This window comes from Coloeus monedula (assembly GCF_965178545.1).
Source record: "Coloeus monedula genome assembly, chromosome: 13".
Classification (NCBI taxonomy): domain Eukaryota; kingdom Metazoa; phylum Chordata; class Aves; order Passeriformes; family Corvidae; genus Coloeus; species Coloeus monedula.
This window is the reverse complement of record NC_138793.1, coordinates 20,949,305-20,964,950: the sequence shown is the minus strand read 5'-3', so window position 1 is coordinate 20,964,950 and position 15,646 is coordinate 20,949,305. Positions and strand designations below refer to the sequence as shown.

At 58.0% G+C, this 15,646-nt stretch overlaps 3 protein-coding genes across 7 annotated transcripts; all 3 read left to right on the top strand.

Annotated features, from left to right (window-relative positions):
• Positions 1–53: 53 nt before the first annotated feature.
• On the top strand, positions 54–7,293 carry IST1 (IST1 factor associated with ESCRT-III). 3 transcript variants are annotated; one of them, XM_082290157.1, is made up of 10 exons: positions 54–289; positions 1,263–1,362; positions 1,943–2,123; positions 2,364–2,451; positions 2,731–2,814; positions 3,198–3,308; positions 3,619–3,825; positions 4,897–4,989; positions 6,135–6,180; positions 6,346–7,293. In XM_082290157.1, exons 2-10 carry the CDS (start codon positions 1,275–1,277, stop codon positions 6,543–6,545), a joined length of 1,098 nt encoding a protein of 365 aa, XP_082146283.1. In that variant the 5' UTR covers positions 54–289; positions 1,263–1,274; the 3' UTR covers positions 6,546–7,293. The 3 variants fall into 3 exon arrangements, with proteins under 3 accessions (XP_082146283.1, XP_082146284.1, XP_082146285.1); XM_082290158.1 differs by having other exon boundaries at positions 1,241–1,362; XM_082290159.1 differs by lacking the exon at positions 4,897–4,989.
• Positions 7,294–7,425: 132 nt separating this feature from the next.
• On the top strand, positions 7,426–11,013 carry DHODH (dihydroorotate dehydrogenase (quinone)). Of its 3 annotated transcripts, none has more exons than XM_082290064.1 (8): positions 7,426–7,452; positions 8,189–8,388; positions 8,566–8,708; positions 9,220–9,407; positions 9,862–10,050; positions 10,280–10,433; positions 10,507–10,666; positions 10,809–11,013. In XM_082290064.1, the coding sequence occupies exons 1-8, from the start codon at positions 7,432–7,434 to the stop codon at positions 10,876–10,878; spliced, it is 1,125 nt and encodes a 374-aa protein (XP_082146190.1). In that variant the 5' UTR covers positions 7,426–7,431; the 3' UTR covers positions 10,879–11,013. The 3 variants fall into 3 exon arrangements, with proteins under 3 accessions (XP_082146190.1, XP_082146191.1, XP_082146192.1); XM_082290065.1 differs by lacking the exon at positions 7,426–7,452 and adding an exon at positions 7,683–7,882 and having other exon boundaries at positions 8,613–8,695; positions 9,862–9,975; XM_082290066.1 differs by lacking the exon at positions 7,426–7,452 and having other exon boundaries at positions 8,231–8,388; positions 8,613–8,708.
• Positions 11,014–12,712: 1,699 nt separating this feature from the next.
• On the top strand, positions 12,713–15,099 carry LOC309577872 (haptoglobin-like; the record flags this gene model as incomplete). The annotated part of the gene is made up of 5 exons (XM_082290125.1): positions 12,713–12,773; positions 13,591–13,644; positions 13,780–13,881; positions 14,085–14,159; positions 14,336–15,099. The coding sequence occupies 5 exons, from the start codon at positions 12,713–12,715 to the stop codon at positions 15,097–15,099; spliced, it is 1,056 nt and encodes a 351-aa protein (XP_082146251.1).
• Positions 15,100–15,646: the final 547 nt, after the last annotated feature.

The following is a 15,646-nucleotide window of genomic DNA, read 5'->3' as shown; positions in this document are numbered from 1 at the left end:
GTACTGTGTGGATGCTCACAGAATCCCTCCGCCGCGCCATGTAGTCCGTCTGCGCCACTCTCTTAGACCGTGCCCGTTCCTCCCTGGCCGCCGTTGCGCCAGGGCCGCATCTGCGGAAGCGATCCGGTACAGCGTCCGCCGCGCCGGTTCGACCGTGCCCCGGAGTGGGTGCGGGGAGTGCCGGCCTGGGTGCGGAGAATGTCGGCTTTGAGGATCCCTCCGCACGCGATGAAGTGCCGCTGACGGCGCGCGCCATTTTGGGTGACATAGAGCTGTGGAGCGGCGGCGGGTGAGCGGGGCCGTGGGGCGGGTGAGCGGGGCCGTGGGGCGGGTGAGCGGGGCCGTGGGGAGCGCTCGGCGTCCGGGGAGGTGACGGGGAGGCCCTGCCCCAGGGTCTCCCGCAGCCCTGGGACCCGCCCTGCTTGTGCTGTGGGATGTTCCTCGGTGCCACCTAGTTGAGGAGGGAGAGGGATTTCAGCCTTCGGGTGTAGCTGCGCCGGTGGAACTCGTGCAGGGCCTCCTGCGCACTGTCCGAACTGTCCCTGGGCACTGGGCCGGACGCCGCGGGTCTCCCCGAGTGTCTGGTGTGGCCGGCGGCCGTTCTGGCAGCTGAATCAGGTCATGGCTCGCTCTGCGCTGGGCAGTGCAGCCGCTGGCAAGGAGGTATGGGGAGGTGAGATGCAAACCAAGGTCTTTCTGTGTGATATCTTTTAAGGAAGCTTTTTTTTTGATGGACGCTTCTTTGTAGACAGAATGCTATAATTAAATAGTGTTAGAATTTGCTTTCTGTAGGGTTAATAAGTTGAACTGGTTCCTGGAAGGCTAGGCATGTGTTCAGTAAGCAGGAGAGTGTGGGGAATGTGGAATGGTAGCTTTTTCCTTCTGGTGACAAGACTGTTACAACCTTGGTTTCTACAATCCTTGGGTTAATTATATAGCTGGTTTATAACTTACATTTTTGATAAGACAGGGCTTGGTTCTTCCAGTTGACTTTTCCATTTCTTAAAAAATATCCAGGAAGTTTCCTGGAAGTTTCTAAGGCAAATCCTGTTGGCCTTGCTTAGGTGCAGGGTTATGAAGTAGGAAAGGTAATAAGGAGTGCTCGAGGTCCGGTCACTTATAACTAACTAGATTCAGGATTGGCAAGCCAGGGCTTGTTTGTCTGGGGAATTTCTTGGCCTCCAAGAAATTCCCCCCCTCCCCCAGTAAAACAGTGCTGACTAACAGTTTTTGGTTCCAGTGACCATCCCTCTTCTCCACAGAAAGTGTTTATCATGTTGGGCTCTGGGTTCAAGGCAGAGCGCTTGCGAGTCAACCTGCGCCTCGTCATCAATCGCCTCAAACTACTGGAGAAAAAGAAGAGTGAGTATTTAAGGGGACAGGTGGGATCTAGAATGCTTTTGGAGCTCAGGAGACTTGAGAAGGTTTCTCTCAAGTTGGGGTACTTTCACAGGCCAAGTATGGAGTAGCTTTTTGCTCTTCCTTGCTGGACTCAGGCCTTACAACCTGCTCCGGTGCACAAGGACCTGGAAGAGCAGGCTGGCCACAGTAGCTTCTGTCCACCTTCCTGGCAGCTGTTGGAGTGCAGTTTTTGTGGGGTGGTAGCTGTGGACTGTGTGTGCTAACAGCACAGTGAGGGACTCCCTGGGTGCTGTGGGAGGTTCTCCCCACCTGCCCTGACACAGTCTGTGGTCCTGGTGGGAGGTTGTAGGTGCAGGAGTGTTTCCAGCAGCCTAAAGTCCACTTTCCTTTCTCCCATGAGTTAAGTGTGCTCGGACATGGGCACAAGGGCTCTGCCAAACCACGGTAGAGTGTCTCATGCTGCAGAGGTTTGATGAGGGAGAGAAGCTGGTGGTGGCTTTATGTGTGATGGGGACTGTGGGTGATCTGGAGGCAGCAGCCCCGGCCAGTACAATGACTGGGCTTGGGATGTGTGCTGCAGCTGAGTTGGCCCAGAAGGCAAGGAAGGAGATTGCAGATTACCTGGCAGCTGGAAAAGATGAGCGTGCCAGGATTCGTGTGGAACACATCATCCGTGAAGATTACCTTGTGGAGGCCATGGAGATCCTGGAGCTGTACTGTGATCTGCTGCTCGCCCGCTTTGGCTTGATCCAGTCCATGAAGTAAGCTCTGGCTGAGGGGGTCCTGGACTCAGGAAGGGGCACTGTTGGGGGCAGGTCTGGGGTACAGAAGGGCACCTGTGTTTGTCTCAGTGTCCTAGGGTCTCCAGAGACCTTTTCTTCCCTATGGAGGGAAGACTGTGGAGCCCAGTGTGTAGGATGGGAACTTTAAGGCTAAGGAGACTGAGGACAGCAAATGCTGGGTGCATGGGATGGAGAGAGAATGGTTTTCTTTGGTCCTAGGGAGCTGGACTCTGGCCTGGCAGAGGCAGTATCGACACTGATTTGGGCTGCACCACGCCTCCAGTCGGAAGTAGCTGAGTTGAAGATTGTGAGTAGGGTTGCTTGAGGGGTGTTGCACATGCAGGGTGGGGGTGATGCTGCCAGGTGCTGATGGAAGCCCTTGTCTGGGACTTTGTGTTGTTAAAACAGAGGACTTTATGGGCTGCAGATGGAAACCAGGTGTCCTTGGAGCATCTGGGGTGGCTGCAGCTGCTGAACTGGGGTGCTCAGTGGGAGAAATGAGGGAGGGAGGCGGGTGAGTGTATGTGCGGTATGAGGTGGGGGAAAGCAAGGGTGTGTATGTTCTAGAGTTTCTCTCCTGCTGCAGGTTGCTGATCAGTTGTGTGCTAAGTACAGCAAGGAGTATGGAAAGCTGTGCCGGACAAACCAGATTGGGACAGTCAACGACAGGGTAATGAACTGGTCGAGCAGGTGGAGCTGGCAGAGCAGCCACGCCTGCTGAGGCTTGCTGCCCCTTTGGGCCTGTGGCTAGTGGCTGACGCTTGCAGTCACTGCAGAGCATTGCAGGTGCTGTGCAGCCGGGGCCCACCTGCATTGGAGCATGGTGCTGAGGGCCCAGGCAGGGAGGCCCTGCTCTGCTGGTTGTGGATGGGGAAGGGTAGAGCAAATAGAGCCCTGGCCTGCGGCTGCCTTCAGCGTGCTGTACTGGGTGGAGAGGCCTCCCCAGGGCTGCCTGCTGTTCCCCGCAGCTGGTAGCCCTGGCTGGGATGGCACTGGTACAGGGGGTGCTGCACTGCCCTCACCCCACTAAGTCTCTCTACCCCTGTGTTCCAGCTGATGCACAAGCTGAGCGTGGAAGCACCACCCAAGATCCTGGTGGAGAGATACCTCATTGAGATTGCTAAGAACTACAACGTGCCCTATGAGCCTGACTCGGTGGTGATGGTGAGTGAGCCCCAGGATGTGGCATTGCAGTGAACTGGGTGGTCCTTGTGCTTTGGTATCTTCTAGACAGCCCCAGCACAGCACAATCCTTGTTCCGTCATGCACCCCTGTGGCATGTGGCAGTAGTTACACATGCTACAGCCTGGTTCCCGTTCTGTTTCCCATTGATACCTCTGTATAGCTGCTCTCTGTTCTGTTCTCGTTGTGTATTCCCATCTTGTCCATGACAAATGCTGCATCTAATGCTGTACAGAGAACTGTGATCAGAACAGAGATGTGTTGGTGAGCAGAATTCTTCCGCCCTTTCCAGGCTGAAGCCCCGGCAGGCGCAGAGGCAGATCTAATTGATGTGGGGTTCACGGATGATGTGAAGAAGGGTGGCCATGGAGGGGGCGGAAGTGGTGGATTTACAGCCCCAATGATAGGTCATGATGGGTTAGTACCCATGCCCGTGATGATGCCTGTGCCCATGCCAACCCCAAATCCACCCTTCTCCTATCCACCTCCAAAGGGACCGGTAAGTTCCTTGGCTTTGTGTGTGTCCTTTTTCTGTGAAGAACTCCTAATATGGTGCTTAGCCCTGTGCCTTCTGACTGCACCCGATAGCTCAATGTGTCAGAAAGTCATTTTGGTGTGAGACTGCATGGGATGGAGGCTGTTGGCACTGCACCTGAAGCTTCGTGTTGCTTCCTGACTCTGGAAGTTCCTACCCTTGTTCTCCAGCCAGCCGTCTTTGCCTTCAGGGAACAGAGGAGTCCAGACTTAACTCCTGAGGCAGTCTTCTGACTGCCAGGCTTTTGTCCAGGAGTTGGAGCTGCACTTTGAAGTTGGTAGGCTGGTAGTGTGCCAAGATTCAGTCAAGAAAATCAGGTGAGTGTTGTGGGGTGGGAACAGCACAGAAAAATTCAGAAGAGCCCTGCCTTCAGACCTGCAAGGGGAGGAGACTGAGGCAATGGCTGTTGCAGATGATTTAACAGAGAAAGGTGGGAGCTGAAAAGAACTCCTCCATTCTCAGAATGTAGTAATTTACAGGATATCTGTGTAGAGTGGAGAGCAGAACAGTGGGATGGCTTGGAGTCTTAATATGGTCCCAGTACTGCTGAAGTGCTTTTTGTGGAAAATCTGGGCCAAGTATCATCAGCTCGCTGTTGGCCCAGGCATAAACATGCTGAGGGTTTGTGCCAGGTCTGGGTCCTTGAGGCACTGTTGTGTTACAAATGAGGGCAATTCAAAGCCTTGTGTGAGCCAGAAACCTCTTTCCTATTCTGTGATACTGCACACAGGGCCAGAAATGTCAGAGTATTTCCCTTATTGGCCCGGTGCTTCTCATGAAAGAAGCATGCACTTGAAAGACGAAGTGTTTACCTATGCTGGTTCTTTAGAATAACTCACAGTCCAGTTAGCTGAGTCTGCCTGCTCCAGGTGACTACATCTGACTTAATACTTGAGGATCTCTTCCTTGTAAGCGTAAACTCTTATCCACTTGGATACTTGCCTGCATTTATCTAGACTCTACTTCCTGTGACTCCCATGGCGGCTGTGGTGTCTCAGGTGAGTAGTCTGGTGCATGACTGATCTCTCTGTACAGGAGAACTTCAGTGGCCTGCCAGTGGGGACCTACCAGCCTTTCACTAACATCCACCCACCACCAATTCCGGCAAACCCACCCACATACGAGTCTGTAAGTGCCTGAGCTGAATGGCCATTGCAGGCAGCAGAGGGATCCTCAGAGTGCAGTGGCAGTCACAGAGAAGGGAGATGTTTGTAAAGGATACTGCTGCCAGTCTTTGGAACTTTTGGGGCGGTGGTGGCATTGCTTGCTGGTGTAGTGAATCACGGAGTGCACGTGATGAAAGATGGCTTCTGGAGAGAAGTTCCTCATTCAGCTCTGTGCTTTGGCTGCAGAGGAAAGCTGAGATTTCTCTTGCTGCTTTGTTCAAGTGGTGATAAACAGTTGGCAAGCAGAGTCCACAAGTTCTGGTTTTTGCAGTGTGAACGGTTTATCGCCTCGAGTCTGTTTAATTATGGCTTTTGAACTAATGAATAGCCTGGATGAGAGTTTTGGCTGACCCGGATGCTGTATGTTTAAAGACTCTTCCTTTCACAGACTTTTCTCAGTTGCTGGGGACAGCAAAGCAGAGGCTGGAGACTTCCCTGCTATGCTTGTCTGTGGTTTTGTTGCTGCAATTTGTCATCATGCCTCCCACTCTGCTTTTGGTGACATGCTGTTTGTTTTTACATTATCCTTAGTAGGGAGGAGCACAGCCGAGCACTGTGGGTGCTGACACCTTGTGTTCTCACAGGTGCAGCAGCGCTGGTGAACTGGGTGGGAATGGGTGTTGCTGGCTGCAGCATACAGGAAATAAGAAGTCTTACTAGCACAGCTGAGTGTGCCATGGGCCTTTTTCCCAGGCAGACCAAGACATGAGATGGGTCATTTCATACCCTGCTGCTAGTCACAAGGGCCTGTCAGTGGTTTATGAAGAAAGGCAGCAAGGAGCTGTGATGACGTGGATGAAGGGGGCAGTGTTTTCCCACTCATGGCCTTGATAAATGTTTCAGACCTGATCGTGGATGTGCTCTGTTGATCCAGTTCCAGAATATGGTCAGTGAAGCTGCTCTAGTTGACAGGGAGGGAGAGAAAAGCTGAAGAGCTGCCTCTGTTTCTTGGGAAGAGAGGCAGGTAGTTCCAAAGCCATGGCTGCCTGCTGGGGGTGGGGAGGAGCATGCACTGCTCTGCGGGAGCTGTGCCTCTGAGCTCTGCCTGTGTGCTGGTGTGACCATGCCTGGTGAGACAGAGCTGTAGTAACTGAGAGTCTTTTTCAGATTGATGAGCCTAACACTGACAAGGACACTGCTGCACTAGTGCCTGGTGAGTATGTTGAGGTTTGGGAAACCTTGGGTATTAGGGGCTGTTTCAGAAAAACCCACTGGTACTGCCTGTTGCTGGAACAACTGTTCCTTTGTGGGGATCTGTTTGGCCCAGTGAGTGTGTGCTGATGGTGAGGTACAGTGATACTTCTCTTCTTATAAACAGGGCCTGAGCCCAAGCCAGAAGCTTCTCCTAAACCAAGAGCTGGAGCTCCTAATACCTTTGATAACTTCGTGTTGCCTGAATTGCCATCTGTGCCAGACACACTGCCAACAGCATCTGCTGGCGCCAACTCTTCTGCCTCAGAAGACATTGACTTCGATGATCTTTCACGGAGATTTGAGGAGCTAAAGAAGAAAACATAAAACTTCCTGGGCTGCAGGAAGGAGGGGCAGGAGCTGTGACATCTTCTCTCTGGAACAGACTCCCTTTGAAATTGGTTTCCTGTATTAACCTCCCGTGAACATGCTCTTCTTTTTGAGCTCTCTTCCTGCTGTACTTACACCAAGTGCTGCCACTTTCCTGATCTTTGCTGCTCCAGGAGATGAACTGTGGGGAATGTTGAGAGACTGGGGCAGGAAAGAGCCCCTGTCAGTCTGGGTGGCTGTATGGGGAAGCTGTGCATCATGTTCTGGGCACTGTTCCTGGCTGTCTCCATGATGGCTCTGTGCCTGCCAGCAGAAGCTTTCTCTTGGGGAGCCCTTGCTGGCCTTCATGGTGTTCTTGGTGGGGTCTGTTTGCAGTTTGCAGAAGGGTGGCACTGTCGGCCTGGGCCTATTGGTTATGCGACTGACCCCACAGAGGGCAGAGCTGGGCAGGCTCTGTGGCTGTGCCGGGGTTGATGCAGCAGCTTTCCTCCTGGGTGCTGAGCAGCTGTGGACCACCGAGGTCTGGGGGTGAGGCATGGAGGGTGGTCTGATGGGTTACACAGCAGCACCCCCGAGCTGGGGACAAGGCATCCGGGGACCGTTCAGTACCTGTCCGTGGCAGTGCCTGCAGCTCTGCCATGCCTCTCCGTGACGCTGCCCGCGGCTGTACAGCGCCTGTCCTGTCCCTGTCCGTGCCCGCTTCCCGCGGGCCCCGGGCCCTTTGTCCCTCGTTCCAATAAAGCGCGGGCCCGTGCCCGCTGTGCGCGCGCATCGCCCGGGGCGTCTCGCCTCGACCGTGCTGCCTCGCTATTGGCTGGAAGGGTACGGCCTCCGCCAATCACGGAGGGGGCCCCCGGAAGGGCCCTCACGGGTCGGGCTGAGCATGATGGCGGCGCCGCTGCGCGTGAGCGGCCGGGGGCCGTCGGGGGGAAAGCGGAGCCGTCCTGGGGGGGCCGCTCATGGGACCCTGGGGACAGCCGGGGTGGAGCGGGCAGTGCCGGGACGGGACGGATGGAATGGGTGGTGTGGGAGCGGGGCCGGCGTACTGGGAGGGGAAGGAACGGGATGAGATCGGTACCGGGATGGGAGGGGCGTGGGTGTCGGTGGGGGATCGGTGCTGGGGCGCTGCTGACGGCCTGGCGCAGGGACGGCTGCTGGCGTTGGGAGGCTGCGGGCTGCTCCTGGGATCGGCGCTTGCGGCAGGCGACGAGCGGCTTTACGCGGCGGTGATGCCCGCGCTTCGGGCGCTGCCCCCTGAGGCCGCCCACGGCCTGGCTTTGCGCGCCGCCGCCCTGGGGCTGCTGCCATCCACCCGTCCGGACGGCCCCGCGCTGGTGCGGTTCTCGAGGGCGGAGAAGGAGGGGGAACCGCGGGTGGGGCGCAGGGACCAGGGCGGGGAGTGGGGAGGTGGGAAGGGCGGCCGGGATAGAGGGGTAAGGGGTGGGTCGCAGGGCCCAGCGGGGTGCGCAGGCGGCCGGGTCCTGTCGCAGTCCGTTGGGGGCGACGAGGGACTCTCGGGCAGGCATCCCATGAGGACACCCCACAGGGCAGGGGAGGCGGCTGGGTCTGTCGGGAGCGGGGTTGGAGCGGGGCTGTGGCTCCCGGAGTCCGTGGGCTCTGACCCAGCTCCAGCCCCGCAGGAGGTGCGAGTCCTCGGGCAGCGATTCCGTAACCCATTGGGTCTGGCTGCTGGCTTCGACAAGCAGTGTGAGGCTGTGGACGGGCTGTTCAAGATGGGCTTTGGCTTTGTGGAAGTGGGGACTGTCACACCCAAGCCCCAGGAAGGGAACCCCAGGCCCAGGGTCTTCCGGCTGGCAGAGGATGAAGCGGTCATCAACAGGTGGGATCTGAGGGCAGCTGTTCTGCCATGTCCTACAGTCTGCCTACCCTGAGGGAGGGTGCATATTTGGGTGGTCCCAGGTCTGTGGTTGGTGCTGTGGTAGCTTTTGGTTGGATGTGCTGAGCAAAGCTGCCGAGACCACACGTCTGCCTTGTGTTTCTCACGTGTCCTGTTTAGGGCTCACAGACGTAATGCAGCCTTGAGCCCCCTCTGTCCTGGTGCAGGTATGGATTCAACAGCCATGGCCATGTCGCGGTGGAGCGCAGGCTGCGTGCCCGCCAGGAGACACAGATCAGGCTCACTGGTGGTGAGACAAGCTTGTAAGCCTTTGCTCTTGGGGTCTGCAGGGTAGTTTTGGGCATTTCCTGGGTACCTGTAGGCCAGGATTGGTGTGTAATGCCAGTATCCAGGCACGGGAGCACCCTGGCTAGAGCAAGGTACACTTGGACAGCAGGACTCTCTTGGGGCTGTAGTCTCTCACTCTTGGTATTGTGACTAGGCACCTTTCTCCTGCTGTTTTCTCTGGCATCAAGCTCCACTTGCTGCTTTGGGCAAGATGTGTCTGCTGACAGCCAAAGCCAAGAGGACCCCAGCTGGGCAGATCCTGAGGGCAACCTCTGCCAGGCTGCAGGCTATGGTGCTGGGAGGTGCTGACTGAGGTGGCTGTGGCAATGCTCCTGTGGTTGCAGGACAGTCCCAGGCCGATCCTTATGAAATACATGGGCTGCATATTCTCATCTTAAATTTAACTGGTCCTGGGACCTCCTTTTTTGGGTGCTCTGGCTGTTGGGTGATGCCTGCTGCCCTGGTTCAGCTGTGTCTGTGTTCCAGCTGGGATGCCTCTTGGAGTCAACCTGGGCAAGAACAAGAGCTCTACTGATGCTGCAGCTGACTATGTGGCTGGGGTCCGGACACTGGGTCCTTTGGCTGACTACCTAGTTGTGAACGTGTCCAGCCCAAACACCCCAGGGCTGCGGGACCTCCAGGGCAAGGCTGAGCTGCGGGACCTGCTGAGCAAGGTGGGTGCCTCCCCCCAGGCAGCCTAAACCACAGCTACAGCACTGGATGCATCCCATCCCCTGGCAGCATCTGCACTGCTGCAGCCAGTGGATTTACCCCAGCACAGGGAGGAGTGGGGTGGCTTTCCAGAGTGGTGGGCAGGACCACTGAGATGTCTCTTGATCAGCTGCTGCCATGGGGTGTACTGGGGCAAAGGGCTCAGGAGCAGTGAGGCATTGCCCTCCACTTGCTCCTGAAAGAGGCAGTGAGCCGCCCACCCCACTACTTCAGGCATCGCTGGGGTCCTGTGCCTGCTGTGTGCACCAGGCCCTGTGCCAAGGGTGCCTTTCCAGTCTTTGGTGCCATGTAGAGGAGCAGGCCCTGTCCCTATACTGCCTGTGTTGGTGGGTGTCCTTAGCTCCTCGTTGGGGCAGGAGGCATCTCCCTGCCATGCACTGCCACGTGCACCAACAGGTGCTGGTGGAGAGGGACCTGCTGCCCTGCGAGCGTAAGCCAGCTGTGCTGGTGAAGATTGCCCCTGACCTCACTGCACAGGACAAGCAGGACATCGCCAGCGTTGTCTGTGAGGTGAGAAGGCAGGAAGGGGAGGCCACCAGAGGCAGGACTGTGGTGGTCCTGGCAAGTCACCTCTCTGAAGGACAGGTACATCTGCAGCTCTCTTGCTGCTGTAGGGATGGTGTCCTGGGTAAGTCAGTCTGTGCGGGCCCATGTGTGTCACCCAGGCATTGTGTGACACAGACAGTCCAGGCAGTGAGGGGCAGCTTTGTCCCCAGGCATGTTTCTGGGTTGTGTGCTGGGTGGTCCTGACCTGGTGGGAGAGGAGGGGAGGGCTGTTTGCAGAAGCTGTGTCCTCACACTACTGCCCCTGCAGCTAGGTGTGGATGGGCTGATAGTCAGCAATACCACCGTGAGCCGCCCCAGCGGCCTCCGGAGCAGGCAGCGCATGGAGCCTGGCGGCCTCAGTGGGAAGCCCCTACGGGAGCTCTCCACACAGATCATCAGGGAGATGTACGCTCTCACTCAAGGTGATGGCAGAACAGGGCTTGGGGGCACATGCCAGTGTTGCCTGTGCCATCCTGACCCTGTGCCTGCCCACAGGCCGGGTGCCCATTATTGGCGTGGGTGGGGTGAGCAATGGGCAGGATGCCCTGGAGAAGATCCGTGCCGGAGCCTCGCTTGTGCAGCTGTACACAGCACTTGTGTACCACGGGCCGCCAGTGGTGGGGACAGTGAAACGGGAACTGGAGGAGCTGCTGAGGTGCGTGGAGGCCAGGCATGTCCCCAGAGACCCCCTGGGCCTAGGGGAGCTCTGGACAGCTGTATGCTGGTGCCCAAGCAGTGGCACTGTGGGACTGAGCCACAGTACCAGCCCAGTGCCACCACACACTGTCCCTGGTTAGGGAGCAGGGCTTCAAGAACGTCATGGAGGCCATTGGAGCAGATCACCGGTGCGGACATGCTGCAGAATGAAGGTCTAGCTGGGAGGAGCCATGGCCAGGCAGAGATGGGTCTGACAACTCCAGAGCTGGGCGGGCTGGGACTGAGACGAGGTCCTGCTTCCAGCCCCTGGGACAGTCTGATGAAGCAGGGGCTGCACTGGTGGGGAGCAGGGGATGCGGCCTTCACAACAGTGCTGCTTTTCAGGGCTGTGTTTTGGCTTCCCTGTTGACAGCACAACTGAGTGTCAATAAACATTTGGCTTACCTGGTCCTGTGTACTGCTCTGGGGACACCCCAGGGCCTGGAGTGATGCAGCCTAGCTCTCCTCAGCTGAGCAGGATCAGTTCTTTCAGCGTTGCTCCCACTTTTCCTGGTGGGAGAAGCTACTAGGGTAGCTGAGCTCTGGAATGGATTGACAAGTGCACCAGGCCTACCCTGGCAGAGACCTCTGCCCAAGGCCGGGCCCTTGGCAGGGAGGGAAGGTGGTGGTGCTGGGTGCCAGTATGCAGCCGTTTGGAGATGGCTGCAGTCATGCCCTGTCAGTGTGGAAAGGGCCTGATCAAAGGTGCTTCTGTCTGTTGGTTTTGTCTCTGGGATCTCTGGTGCTGACTTTTCTTTCACCCTGAACTCACTGCAGTCAGGCTTTTCTTGAGCAACAGCTCACCTTGCACACAGCATTCCCTCAGCAGCCTCTCACAGTCCACCCTGCAGAGCAGGATTGTGCCACAGCACTTCACCAAAATTATTTGCAACAGCTCACCTCACGCTGTGGTGGCCCTCGGCTCATGTCAGGGCCATCGCCTGCCTGCTCCCCGCTTCTGCAGCCCCCTGCACTATCCTCTTCATTTCCTGGATTCTTCCTGGATAGATGACACTTCTCACTGTTCTAACAGGGATGTGACCTGGTCCATTGGCCGAGGTGTTGATGTGCTTTGGAGAGGGCCTGGGAGATTCTTGCTCTCCTAGTCTGAGGGTGACACAGCACCTTCCTAATGTGCTGGCAAGGTTCACAGATTGGAGCTGCTGAGCCCTGATGCATCCTGTGCTGGACTCCAGCCTTCTGTGTGCTGGCACGAGCATGGCTGGTGCTGGGCCAGGGATGTCAAGCCCTGCATTGTTTAGAGACACAGAATACCCCATGAGAGGGAAAGAAGCTCACAGAGGATGGAAAAGCCACCTTCTGGGGTGTCTGGAACTGGACACACTCTTGAGGCTGAAGGACTGGAATATCTGAGTGGAAGGGGGGCACTGTCAAGACCCCCAGCAGGCCAAGCTGCACTGGCTCCCTCCTCTGCTCTGGTCTTGTGGGAGGCAGACTCTGGGAACAGGCTGATGTACTTTGCACTGCACCCCTGCTGCTGGCTGGCCACACCTAGCTGGCCGCTAGCCAGTGGTTGCTGCTGTGAGTTCCTGTAAGCTGGGGTTGGGCCCTTGACACTGCTGACAACTGTCGGGGTCCCTCCCCTGCCATGTAGCCCTGGGAGAGGGGCCCTGAGGGCACAGACACGGGCTTTCCCTGGCCCTGCTCAGCCTCGTTCCCCACTGTTTGTTTTGTGTTCCCTGCGTGGGCAGGGACCCTCGGGTCCCGTGACTGTGACAGTTCCTCGGCAGAGCCCCGGCCATGTGGCTGGAGAAATAAACATCTCTGAAACATCTATCAAGAATCTGTCCATATATATTTCTTTCTACGGACCTCCTGGTTTAATACATCGTGTTACAGAATCCGCACTGTAACAGACAACCTGCACCCCAAGGGCCAGGGGCTGCTGGGACACGGGGCTGCAGCCTGCTGCATGGGAAGAGGTGGCTACTGGTTGGAAGCCAGCTTGGCTGCAGTCCCTCAGAGCCTGTCCCTGGCATGAGACATGTACCCCTCAGCTAGCCAGGCTGGCACTGCCCAGGTCACTGGCACCCCAGCTCTGGATGGTGTGCCTTGTCTGTGGGCAGAGCCAGGCACAGAATGGGATGGGACCCGTCTCCTGTGCCCCAGCCTGCAGTGGGGCGGCCACCTGTGTTCTGCAGGGACCATGGTAGGTGTGGGCACAGGGCAGGTTTACCAGGGGCCGAGGCTGGTCTGCTCTCTGTGAGCCTTCGCTGGTGTCACAGTGCCAGGGTACCAGCATCTGCAGCCAGCTCCCTCTCCCATATTTGTAGCTGCAAAATCTGAGAAACTCTTGGCACGCTGGCTTCCTGTCAGGGTTTGGCAGCTTCCTTGGAGCCTCTGCCACGCTGGCACTAAGCAAGGTGTGGCTTTTTGTGCTCTTCCTGCTGGGAATTTTGCTGGCTGCAGGCACCAGGGTCAGGAGATCTGGAGCTCATGGGCTGCACTGGGGCAAAGGAAGTGGTAATAAAAGGGGTGAGGAGGAAGCCCCAAGCAGGAATGACCTGTAGGAGGAGGCTGCTTTGAGCATGGGGTGAGCAACACCAATATATCCCTGGATGTGCTCAGTGCTGTGTCCGTCCTTCTTGCCCGGCTGAGGACCTGGACCTGCAGAGGGCCATGGCAGGACCACTGTTGGGCCTGGAAGCACCCAGGTCCCAACACTGCAGCCTTGACCTCTGTAGCAGCAGGGTCCAGGTCTGACTCACGGCTGTCTGATGGGCAGCCCTGGGTCATGGAGTTGCCCCTTTTTCCTACCGGGACAGGGCATGAGCCCGGCCAGGGCCCCGGGTCCTGGTGGAGCCCACAGCTGAGAGCAAAGAGTAGGAGTTCTATGCTGAGGCTGCCCTCTCCTTCCTGCAGAGCTATCGATCGCTGGCCTGACCTGGAGTGTGCTGGGGACTGCAGCTGCCACTGGTACCTTCCAGGGCAAGGGGGGAGCACTGGGGCTTGGACAGAGCTGGGAGGGGGTTTGGCAGGGAGCAGGCAGGGGGCAGGGAAGACACAACTAGGGAGGGACCTAGTGGAGGTGGGAGCATTCTCTGCCTGGAGAGCGGAGCTGTGCAAAGCCTGTGGAGATTGAACATGGCCACGTGGAGCACCTGGTCAGGTACCACTGTGACCCGTACTACCAGCTGCGCAGCTCTGGTGATGGTGAGGTACACACCATGGGCACAGCACCTAGGGATGGGGCTTCTGCCCAGCTCTAGAGAATGTGTGGGGCCGCCCCAATACTAGGTGATCTATCCTCACACTCCACCCCACTTCATCGGGGGTATGAATAGCTACTCCTGTTCATCTAAGCCCCGTGGAGGTACAAGCAGGGCAGTGGTGCTGACTCTGGTTTCCCTCCAAAGGGACATACAAATGTGATGAGAGTCAGGTATGGGTGAGCCCTGAGGCTGTTAAGGATGTGCCTGTCTGTGAGCCAGGTGAGAGCAGACTGCAGTGGCTGGGGGCTGGGGGCAGTCTGGGCAGCTGAAGGGCTGCAGGGACTGCTCACAACCTCCATCTTCAGTGCTGCTCCCTGGGGCTGCTGAGCACCAGGAGGTATCTGGCGCCTGCTGGGTTCAGGGGGCTCACCTGGGCCTTGCCCTGCCGTATGTAGTGTGTGGGAAGCCGAAGAACCACCCCCCCAGGCAGATACAGTGCATCACTGGGGTCATGCTGGCTCCGAAGGGCAGCTTCCCTTGGCAGGGCTGGATGGTGACCCGCCACAACCTGACCGTGAGGGCCACACTCATCGGTGACCAGTGGCTGCTGAACACAGGCAGGAACGTGTACCTGAACATCCACAGTGAGAATGCCACGCTGGAAGAGATTGCCCCTACACTGCAGCTGTTCCTGGGCAGCCGGGAGCAGCCCAACTTGGGCATTGAGCATGTTGTGCTACACCCCAGCTACCCCCAGGCTGTGGACCTGGCCTTGCTGAAGCTGAAGCAGAAGGTGCTTCTTGGCGAGGAGGTGAAGCGCATCTGCCTGGCCCAGAAGGGCTATGTGCACCCAGGACAGGTGGGCTACATCTCAGGCTGGGGCTGCAGTGCCACCTTTGGCTTTCCCGACAGGCTTAAGTACGTGATGCTGCTAGTGGCCGAGAGTGAGCAGTGCTGGGAATACTACAGTGCGCAGGATGTGTCCTACTGGGTCCAGCCCATCCTTGGCAATGACACCTTCTGCGTGGGCATGAGTGAGCTGCGGGAGGACCCCTGCTACGGGGATGCAGGCGGAGCCTTTGCCGTGCAGGATCCCGATGACAACACCTGGTACGCAGGTAGCATCGTCAGCTATGACAAGACCTGCACAGCTGCAAAGTACGGCGTGGACGTGAAGCATGTCCTGGCCTGGGTGAAGGAGACAGTGGCAGCTGGCTGAGGCAGGACCATGAGGAAATAAAACTGTTGCGCGCCAGGCTGCAGGGTGTGTGCGTGTGTGCGCGTCTGTCTGTCTGTCTGTCCGTCCGTCCGTCCGTCCGTCCGTGCAGGGTCTCTGTGCCCGTCGCTGCACGGGCCCATCTACCGGGGATGAGCGTGTGGTCGCCTGCAGGGCTTTCGGCGGGCGTTGGCCAGAGGGTCCGGGGCAGCACGGGCTCTGAGGGACCCTCGGCCCCCGCACGGGCTCTGAGGGACCCTCGGCCCCCGCACGGGCTCTGAGGGACCCTCGGCCCCGCAAGGGCTCTGAGGGACCCTCGGCCCCCGCACGGGCTCTGAGGGACCCTCGGCCCCCGCACGGGCTCTGAGGGACCCTCGGCCCCGCACGGGCTCTGAGGGACTCTCGGCCCCGCACGGGCTCTGAGGGACCCTCGGCCCCGCACGGGCTCTGAGGGACTCTCGGCCCCGCACGGTGCGGGCCGTTCGCGGGGCGCTCTCCCCGTGGGCGTCTCCGCGCGTCCCCTCGGTCCGTAACCCCGCCCCGCGCCCAC

What these genes read in the sequence shown, in the direction of transcription:
- IST1 (XM_082290157.1), top strand. Translation starts at nt 1,275, where the DNA reads ATGTTGGGCTCTGGGTTCAAGGCAGAGCGCTTGCGAGTCAACCTGCGC. An exon ending in AAGTAGCTGAGTTGAAGATT is followed by an intron (nt 2,452 to 2,730) that starts GTGAGTAGGGTT and finishes CTCCTGCTGCAG; the next exon opens with GTTGCTGATCAGTTGTGTGC. An exon ending in CACTGCTGCACTAGTGCCTG is followed by an intron (nt 6,181 to 6,345) that starts GTGAGTATGTTG and finishes TCTTATAAACAG; the next exon opens with GGCCTGAGCCCAAGCCAGAA.
- DHODH (XM_082290064.1), top strand. Translation starts at nt 7,432, where the DNA reads ATGATGGCGGCGCCGCTGCGC. An exon ending in TGATGGCGGCGCCGCTGCGC is followed by an intron (nt 7,453 to 8,188) that starts GTGAGCGGCCGG and finishes CCAGCCCCGCAG; the next exon opens with GAGGTGCGAGTCCTCGGGCA. An exon ending in GATGTACGCTCTCACTCAAG is followed by an intron (nt 10,434 to 10,506) that starts GTGATGGCAGAA and finishes GCCTGCCCACAG; the next exon opens with GCCGGGTGCCCATTATTGGC.